This window comes from Morone saxatilis, unplaced genomic scaffold, assembly GCF_004916995.1.
Source record: "Morone saxatilis isolate NCDOM2014 unplaced genomic scaffold, NCSU_SB_2.0 Contig23, whole genome shotgun sequence".
In the NCBI taxonomy this organism is placed as follows: domain Eukaryota; kingdom Metazoa; phylum Chordata; class Actinopteri; family Moronidae; genus Morone; species Morone saxatilis.
In genome coordinates, this window is record NW_023339796.1 from 835787 (window position 1) to 845892 (window position 10106).

At 41.6% G+C, this 10106-nt stretch overlaps 2 protein-coding genes across 2 annotated transcripts in view; one reads left to right on the top strand and one right to left on the bottom strand.

The window, feature by feature from the left end:
• The window catches only part of tmem71 (transmembrane protein 71), a gene marked incomplete in the record, with an annotated part of 10612 nt that extends 3293 nt beyond the window's left edge, over nt 1–7319 (top strand). Inside the window, 8 exon segments of the mRNA XM_035670701.1 lie at nt 551–596; nt 765–974; nt 1465–1754; nt 1833–2027; nt 2238–2304; nt 2650–2711; nt 3602–3651; nt 3741–7319. Of these exon segments, the coding sequence (XP_035526594.1) occupies nt 551–596; nt 765–974; nt 1465–1754; nt 1833–2027; nt 2238–2304; nt 2650–2711; nt 3602–3651; nt 3741–3764 (944 nt within the window).
• A 461-nt stretch (nt 7320–7780) lies between these two features.
• LOC118334235 (protein glass-like) lies at nt 7781–9744 on the bottom strand (the record flags this gene model as incomplete). Its single annotated transcript, XM_035670075.1, is given in 3 exon segments — nt 7781–9397; nt 9508–9592; nt 9665–9744. A coding segment is annotated over 1 exon segment (762 nt). The 3' UTR covers nt 7781–8528.
• Nucleotides 9745–10106: the final 362 nt, after the last annotated feature.

Consider the following 10106-nt stretch of genomic DNA (forward strand, 5'->3'; position numbering starts at 1 on the left):
CAACAACTACTGTTAGTGGAACAAACAACAACAACTACTGTTAGTGGAACAAACAACAACTACTGTTAGTGGAACAAACAACAACTACTGTCAGTGGATGAACTTTGGTGGCACATTTGTTGCCAAAGATTAGCGTTTCGTAGTTACCCAACATTTCGTAGCAGCCATTGTAGCCTGTTTCATTAATATTTTCACATCCACGTTGGTGAATTAAGGATTTATTTCCACCAAACCAGAGTTGGTGATTGTTGGTAAGACTAACAGAGACACTTTTAATGAGTTTTTATTCTGTTTCTGTCCACTTTGAAGTGTGTTTTGTCAATGGAGTCTGGTATCAAGTCCGTCACATTCCTGCAGAGTATTTATCAGGATCACAGAGTATATTTGCTCAAGTGGTTTCCCCGGCCGACCTCAGGAATGTTCTCTGGCTCTTCACGCTGATAAAAGCCGAGTCGTCTTTATTTAGAGTCACAGAACGGACGGTTGGTTTCATGAGTGTGTGAGGAGTTCGTCCATCTAACGTATGTGATCCTGTCTGATATCTGCTCAGGTTCGCCAATCAAACGAAGGCTGCGGGCTCATCACTCCTGTCAGAGGTAAGAACTACTTTTACCTTTTTACTAGACCTGCTGGTTGATTTCAAATAAACCGCCACCGTTACTTTGTCCCGGTTTAAGTAGTACCAGTCAGGTTCGGTCTTACTGCATGTTAGCGTTTAGCAAGTACATTTCCCGACATGAACCTCCCCCCTGTGTGTCCCTCAGCCTCGACCTGTCCCTCCTCTCTCCGGACTCCTCGTACGTCTGTTACCCTTCGGTGGACGGCGGCGACCCGTGCTCCTGCCGCCGCTCGCCGCGCCTCCTCACCAACGGCTACTACAGCGTCACCGAGGACAGCTTCTCCTGGGACGACGAGGGCAACGTGTCGCTGACTCCCTGCAAAACCAACGTGTCCTACAAGGAGAACCTGGTCAGGTGGGAGTCGTTTCTGAAGTCGATTTACTGACAGTGAACTTTATTTGTACCGTAGTTTACACGTCTGCAACCGACACACACACACACACACACACACACACACACCCTCCTCTTCAAACACCTCTTTATAGCGATGAGGTCATTCTCAGCAACCAATCAGAGCGAGCCGTTCGGGCACGTCGAGCAGGTTTTATAAAAGCTGTTAATTCTTCACGTCTGACATCGTCCGCGCTCAGGAGCCAGAGTCTGATGTCATCCGTCACGGTTGCTAGGAGACCCTGGTGTTATTGAAACCTTCATCGTCAACAACATGAGAAGAGTTTCTTTGTTCTCTTACATTAGAGTCACACAGACGTTGTTGAACTCTTTCATTATTCAGTATTTTCTGACATTATAGAGATAAAATAAAGGAGTCTTGAGAGCTCCGGGTTCAGTCCAACATTAAGAAGAACCATCAACAGGAACCAGAAACATGGTCTTTGTATTTCAGGGTCTTCCGGCGCAGGCGGCGGCCTCGCGGCTCTCTGGCTCGCCTGCTGAGCGATGTGACGGAGAGCTGCCAGTCCTGGCTGGATGAGAAAGTCTTCAGAGGCGTGTTCGGGACGGGACAGAACCAGAACCACAACCGGGACCAGGAACAGGACCGGGACCAGGACAGGGACCAGGACAGGGACCAGGACTGGACCAGGACAAACCAGGAGGGCCCGGCCCCGCTGGACGAGTCATCCTGGTCTGCATTCAACAGCACCGAACTGGACGACAGCCGCGGCTTCACCTACGGTTGGTAATCCATTGATCCGGTATATCGGCTCAGCTTTGGAAACACTGATCAATATATTCTCTCTCTTTCTCTTTCAGACCACACTGAGATCCCGCCTCCTCCCGACAAAGTGGCCCCGCCCCCGAAGCTCCTCATCCAGGAGGAGATTTGTTCTGAGATCTGTCAATCAACGGAGCGGTTCACCCAATCACTGGGCGGCCTCTCTGAAGTCCCGCCTCCCTCGCCGTTCTACACCAACAGCTGCTGCTGCCAGACCGCACCTGAGCACAAAGGTGAGCTGCAACACTTATTTCAACGAAGCTGCCCCGGTGGCCCGTTTCCCTGAGGTGTATGAAAATCAAAAGACACATGTATCATATCTAAATGTACAAAAAAGCCTCTTGGACTCACATTTTTCAGACATTTTTTGGGACTATTTTGGGAGTATTTTTGGAGTAATGGTCTGTTTCTCTGACGTGTATTTGTTTGTGTTTGTGTTTCAGGGTTAACGATGAAGACCCTCCTCCTTTTCATCTTCACCGTCTTTATCTTCACCGCTCTTTACTCAGGGTAACATTTTCATTTTTAATCAATTAAAACACATCATCTATAAATACTTAATTACACTCAATAAGCGCAATAAAAATGACTCACTCACCTCAAGTCTCAGTAAACGCATAATACCCTCTTCAAGCTTTAACTTCTTTAAGAAAACACATGTCAACAACAAGAAAGACGTCAGTTACAGTTTGCTTGAAGCCTCTAGTGGCCTTCAGAGGAACTGCAGCTGAACCAACACTGATCATTGACTATCAATTAATGTTAAAGTCCAAAACTCAAGATTAGGATGTCAAAATCAAAGTCTGACTTAAATCCTTCACATAATAAAGCGGGACTCTCTTTTTTCTTCTTCAGGTGTCTCTTGTGGAGTGCGACTGTTGCATCGACTGCGTTTGTGATGATGACAACATTTATGCGTAAGTATCACATAAAAATAGGCTGATACATTACTGTATGTTAAAGGAAAGAATCTGGTGATACAATACGTTTGAGGAGGAGGTTACGATTCAATATATTACGATTTATTTCAGGAAAACTAAAGTATAAAGGTCCCTGTAACATCCAACCTCATAGCTACTACTTTGTCCTGAGTAGTAAGTAATTAACATTTAGGTATGTCAGTAAAAAATAAAATAAAAGTGCTTTCGTGCATTATTTACGTAAATAAATTAAGAAAATAAAAAGTCTTTGCATGTAACCTATTAATTAAAAATGAATACAGTGTTTTTGAGAATCTATACAGTATCCCAAAACATAATATTATGATGCTATCTTACACCCCTATTATGGATCTGTTGACAGCCCGGCAACATGCAATTAAACATTTGTTTTGCACCTTACATGATTATAGTGACACACTATTTTAATTGTTTTCCTAAATTTGCTTTTAAGTAGTGATGTTTACCCCGACTTCTAGTGTGGAATGTCTAAATGCTTGTTTTTAGAAACTGCACCAAAAAATGACTAAATTTAGGGGAAATAAATCATACAACACACTATATGAACACACAAGTGAATGAAACAGAATCAAACTGATTAAAACTGTCTCTGTTAGTGTTTCCAACAATCACCAACTGTGGTTTGGTGGAAATAAATCCTTAATTGCGACGCGGACTTAGGATGATAAAAAACAGGCAGTTTCAGTCCAGGAGCAGACCAGGCTTCGGAAAACCAAACCCAGCAGAGAGCTGGCGATCAACACAGTCAGAGGGAGAGCGACACCATGTGACTCTGTCTTTATATAGAAGGTTAAAGAATATGTCGACGATGTATGTTCATACATTTGTGATGATCCGGTCTCTTTCAGTCCTGACGAAGTCGGGGCCGATGGGCGAGTGGAGGAGAGCGAAGACGGAGGTGAGTAAACAAATAAATCTAATCACTTCATTATGTCAACTGGCGGCGAGGAAACGACGCTAACGGTTTCTAATGATTCTGTTTTACAGGATATAACGTCAAGAAACGAGTAAAAGCGTCCGAAGACGGTTTCCAACGTTTGAAACTGGAGGAGCGACAGAGAAGATCTGATGGGACTCAGTAGAAATATTTCACATGTCACCGACCGTTTGCATGTAAGTTGCACTTAAAGGGCCGAGTTACTTACTGAGCTCCGGATGCATTTCACAGAAACAGCTGGTGCTTCGATGGCAGAAAGTTTTTGTAAAAATTATTTTTTTTAATGTGAATCTTTAAAGTTTCAGAAGGGCTGAAGAGAACATTTAACCTTTAAATCCAAAGCAAAACTCCGGGAAACATTAGCTCAATACATCCAGGTAATGAACCTTTATGCTAACTCCAGTCTGCTCGCTGTGCAGGACGACTGAGACTGACGAAGATTTAAAAAAGTCAGATCAGACAGGAAACGGAGACGCTGCGTCTCATTTTGACTGGATTTTGATTCGTGTTAAACGCTGGAACCACAAAGTTTTTCCCGGAGAATAAAAGCTGAACGTGTTTCTGTTAAAAAGCTGAAGGAGCTCATTCACACGTTAGTGTGGTCACCGTGTGTAACTGTAGCTGTAGCTATAAAACATTTATAAAATATAAAACAAATGTACCTGATGTATTTTTGAAATACTGTGTAAAAGTGTATCTTGTATCTTTATCTGATAGTTGAACTTGGCTTTTTTGGGACGTCCAAAGTGACCAAACGTCAGACGTTAAATCGTCTGCAGAACAAATTCAGGTTTTCGCTTCTATTTAAAACGAGAGCTGTGACTTTTCCTAAGTTCTTCTGATCTACCAGGAAGTTATAACCACAGGAGATAAGTGCCATTTATTTGTCCTGAGGAACCTGACTGAAGAGTTTTATTCCAAAATGAAATTAAAAAGGATCCAAAACAATAGCACAAAACTGAAAAAAAAGCTCAGCTTTTATTGTGAAAATCTTATTTCCTGGGTAGAGTGCTGACAGATTTTGCAGTTTTTTGAGACGCGACAGGACGAATATTTACATCCTGTTAGATCATCTGCAGCTTTTAGATCACTTTCTGGATAAATAAATAAACTTTACTGTTATTATTATCAACAAACAGTTAATGTTTGTGACCAGATTAAACAAATCGAGTGTTAAATATTAAAATCACACAGAATCAGCTCTCTGATGGCGTTACGTTTAACGCCCTCGACCTCCTGAGGTGCACAACGTCAGAGCAAGTCGGACCTAATGTGCTCGTCCTGAACCAGTCTACAGAAAATGTCTGACGTCTGTTAAATGCATCATGAGGAGGAGACGTTTGTTGACATCTGATTGACAGGTCGATGGGCGGGGCCACTGATACACGCCTTGTGACGGCTTTACCTACACGGTTGAGCGAGTACTCGGCTGAAACAGTTATGTTGCTCTGAAACTCAATGCTGTAGTTTTCTATTCAATATAAGCAAACTAAGCCCCGCCCACCCTGAATAGATCATTACTCACTCTTTCCAAGAATTATATGAACAATAATGTTGTGCAGCGTTAAAGCCTCACGAATCGTCGGTGTTATAAATATTAAATATATAATAATATAAATATGCAGCATTTTGTAGTAAAACTCTTCAGCTGTGAAGTGCCTTTTTCTCAGCCAGCAGAGTAACACAGGGAGGTTTAAACCTAAAGTGCTGCTGGATCATAAACAGACCTGCTCCGCTGTTAGATGGAGATAATCTCAGTGTTTGATTTATACTGCGCGGCGTGGCAGACGGGTGGAGCTTCCTGATGCTTCCTGATCTAAAGTATAGATTTTCCCTAATATATGAGGCTGTGTTCACACTGTGTCCAACATGCATTCACACTTTAAGGTCACTTTTAAAGGAAGATTTTAAGATTTTTGGAAAAGTTTTGAAGACATGTTTAGATTTAATCTGTGTGTGTGGAGCTGAGGTCAGAAGACAGTTAAACTGTTGTTCATTTAAAAAAATAGTCCTGTTAAAACCTCAAATGTTCCTGTTTAATCAAACCAAACGCAGTGTTAATTATTGAGCTCTAGAGGGGCTGATAGGAGCCTAAAATATTCTCCTTCTTACAATAAAATTGCACATTTATGCAGGATTTCTCAAACAAACTCTCCAAAACTCAGCGTCTAACTTCCAACGTCTCCTTCACTGACCTGCTGGGAAAATGCGATTCCACCTCCACTGATGGTGAAACTTTTTCCTAACCTTTAAAACCAGCCCCCTCTCTGCCAGCAGCCGTTTTTACGAGCAACCTGCTGTCACTGTACGCGCGTCAGTGGCAGTTTTAAAGGGCATGTGTGAACACAGACTAACTCCACCCGGCTGGGCGTCGCAGGCAGAAAAAATCTGCCTCAACATACTTATTGTACTTTGAGCAATAACTCCAGAAAATGTAAGAAACTCAACTATTAAAACCTCAACAGTGTGCAGGGAGAGAATCTGTAAAGTCACAGTGAAAAAAAACTGTTAAACTATCAATACAGTTTGTATTGATCAGGTTTCATCGGGAGAACAAGTGCAGTAGGAAGCCGAATTAAGTAACGTAAAGAAAGATAAGTACTGTATGGCTTTATAGAGTTCTGACTTTATAAAGTTTGTTAAATTCAATCATGTTTGGGCCTCAAACTACGCCAAGACTTTTACTAAACCTGAGGAGGGAAGAGATGAGCTGTGCTGCGTTCAAATCAACATGTTTCCCAGTAAAACTGTGTGTTGGTGTGTTTTTGTGTCCGAGAGAAACAAGCAGCTTCCTGAATCCGACGAGTTTTTATTCACTCAAAGTGCCAAAATCTGACGGTTCAGGAAATCAGCGACACGTCGTCAATGAACAAGAATCTTAATATTTTTAATCACAGCTCTGCAGAACGTTTTTACTTTTGCATTTAAAGCTGCAATATTTTTATATGAGGTGTCGATTGTAGCTGTACGACGCTTTTTAGCCGCTTTGAGCAACGAGTTTTGGTTTTTTATGGCTGAAAATATGAGCCGAGTCTCTCAGGAGCTAAAAAAGGAGAGCGAATATCAAACAAACTGGATTTGTTAATAAGCAACTGTGTCTGCTCTGCTGCCCCCTGGTGGCCAAACACACTTTAATGCAGCTTTAAATGACCAAAGTTTGTTTTTTTCTTTTATATAATAAACTTTTATGAGGGTGTTGTAAAATGTTGAATTTACTGAAAAGGACAAAAGTGACTAAAATACATTAAATATGATGTAATAAGCTTTTGTGTGTGATGTAATGCAGCTGCTGATGTTTGTTTTAATCTTTTCTTTGACTGCACTTGTTTCCAGATGTGGGAATGTGTCACATATTATATCTGTTATTATTCCACTGTACTGTATTCATGTTATTAAAGTCTCTTAAATTGTAAAATGAAACCTTAAACGACACACAGACGGGCTTTTAATTTGAAATTGGGACAGGAAGAAGATTAAGAAATGATCAATCAATCAATGTGATCAATTTGTGTTGATTACGATGATGGCGCTGCGTTTTAAGGTTTGATTCTTACAGTTTTCAGATATTTTCCAGTTTTAGTGAAAGTGTTTTGTTTTATCTGACGTTTAAATTAAAGTTTAAAGACAAACACTGTGTATTTCTGTTCAACCTGCATCAGTTTACTGTGGAAGAACTTTACTGCCAATAAAATAAGATTATAACTGATAAAATAATCATAAACTAAGATAGGTAAGTAAGTAATGTTTAAATTATGAGATAATTATTTTATCTCATAGTTGAAAAGACGAAATTGGTTTTAAAGTTTTTTGTTAACATTTGTACTTCAGAGACTAAAGAGTCCAACCTGTCTGATTATTTAAGGCAGGAAACTTTGTTTTATCTCCTAAAAATCTGTGTGAAATGTTGTTTATTAATGTTAAATTGGCTTTAAATTATCCTGGACGTTCAAATTAATACAAAAACAATCAACGTCGTCATTTAGTATCTTTATAAAGACTTTCTCTCACTTCAACATCCCACGGTGCGTTCACTGTCCCAGTGCTCGGAGGTGTAACTGACAGTACTGACACACTGAATATTGTTTTTAAATTGATTTTATTATAAAAAGACGTGATGGTATAAAAACACAAGTGAACAGACACAAACATGCAGAATCACAACGGAGGCGACAGAAACAACTAATAATAATAATAATAATAATAATAACAATAATAATAATAATAATAATAACAATAATAATAACAACGTTTACTATTAATACTGAACTGACTTTATTTTAATTATTGTAAAACTTAAAGTACTCAACAGTTGTTCAGTTAGAGCGATGGTTGTCGACAGTCTTTGTATCGTACAGAGACAAACCGCAGGAACAATTTAATACAATTAAATTAACTTTTAAATATCTGTTTTATCTTGTGATCTTTTATTTGCTGTCTCCCTTTATCTTAGAGAGAAACAAGGTAAAAATGTCTCGTTAGCACAATAATAATATATATATGTGGATATTAGACAGGACCTGGTGTCACTGAGCTAATTAAAATTCATGTTTTAAACAATTTAAATAATTTAAATTCTTAATAATTCATCAGAAATACAGATTTGATGCAATAAGACATAAACATTATTTAGATTTATATTAATATAAATACATTTTAGGGGTCAAACAATTGCTCATAATTTTAAAAACCATCAAATTTACTTCGAGACAACTTTAATAATTATTAAATCTTATTATTTATTTAATAAACACAAACTGCAGTCGGAAACCATTTCTCTCGTCGTCACCGTGGTTACTGCGGTTAGCCTCTGTACCGTTTCCGACCTCTGACCGAATCCGTCACTGGAGCGGCGGAGCGAAGCGTCTCTCCGCGGCGTGCACGGTGACGTGGCGCCGCAGGTGGCTCCCGGAGATGAAGGTCTTTCCGCAGTACGAGCACCTGAACTGTTTGCAGTCCGTGTGCACCGTCATGTGGACCTTCAGCGACCCCGACTGGGCGAAGCGCTTCCCGCAGTGGACGCAGCCGTAGCGTTTCTCGCCGGTGTGGACGCTCTGGTGGCGTTTCAGGTTGCTGGAGTCGGAGAAGCGTTTGCCGCAGAGCGCGCAGATGAACGGCTTCTCGCCCGTGTGGACCCTCATGTGCGTCTTCAGGTTCTTGAGGCACGCCAACGTTTTACCGCAGAAGTTGCACGCGAACGTCTTCCCGCCGCCGTCCTCCCGGCTGTGGCTGGACGCCCCGTTGACGCCGTCCTGGTGTCTCCACCGCTCCCTCCTGATGAAGGCGTTTTGCCGCTCTGTCGCCTCTTTCCTCGCAGGAAGCTGCGGCTCGTCCACGGGCGGCGGCGCCCTCTGCTGGTTGCTCTGGAAACCTGCAGACTGAGTCACCTCCCCGACTGCGAACGGGAAGCTGCCGCTGCCCGAATCGGCTGAAACGCCGGCGTTCAATGCGTACGAGCAGCCGGGATCCTCACCCAAAGCATTCTGGGTACCGAGCAGCTGCGGCTCGTACATCAGATGGTCGTAGCCGCCGGTTTCCGACCTCTGGACGGCGTTCAGGGTCGGTTGGACGGACGTGGAGGTGGAGCTGACTTCCCCGCTCATCCATGACCGAGTCGAACCGCCGCCATCGTCCGCTGCTTCCTGTTTGGTCGTTGGGGGCGGAGCTTCTGTCGCAGTCGTCGGTCCCTCGGCAACGCAACAAAACTCTTCTGGAGAGAAAAACAGAAAGATGTTTAACAATCTGCAGATTTTACCAGAAAGTAAAAGTAAAAGTGAGTTTTTTAATGTTTTTATTTAACGTTTTTTTAACCGTACTCACCGCTCCGCTCAGACTGGCTCCAGCACTCGTCGTCCTCCACTTTGATGACGGCGGAGGTCAGTCGGTTCGAGTCGCCGGCGGCGGGCTGAAATCAGAGCAGAGAGGTTATAAAACCTGAAAGAGCGAGAGACGAACGCCGACGTCGTCCTCTACTCACCGTCTCCTGAACGCTGTCTCGTCTAGAGTCGTAGGATGGCGGCGTCTCCTGGTTGGACGCTCTGGGCAGCGCCGCCTCACCTGGAGGAGACATAATGACGTCATCAACAGGTAGGAGCTTAAAGAACAATAATGTTTATTTATTCTACAATATTGTCTCATAATGTTAAAAACTGGTTTCTTTCAGGAACTATAATTAGATTATAGTTTCTACTCACTGTATTTAAAAAGATCTTCCTCTGAAGATGAACACTGAGACTGAGACGGACCTTACATTTGTTTTTAATCAAACTACTTTTGCAATGATTATTTAAAGGAACATTTCACTATTTTCTCAGCACCTTTAAACTTTCAAGCAAATTTTAAAAATATATAAATATAAATATTAAAGGTATGCTGTTGAATATAAAACAATATAAATATATAAAAATATAAATATATAA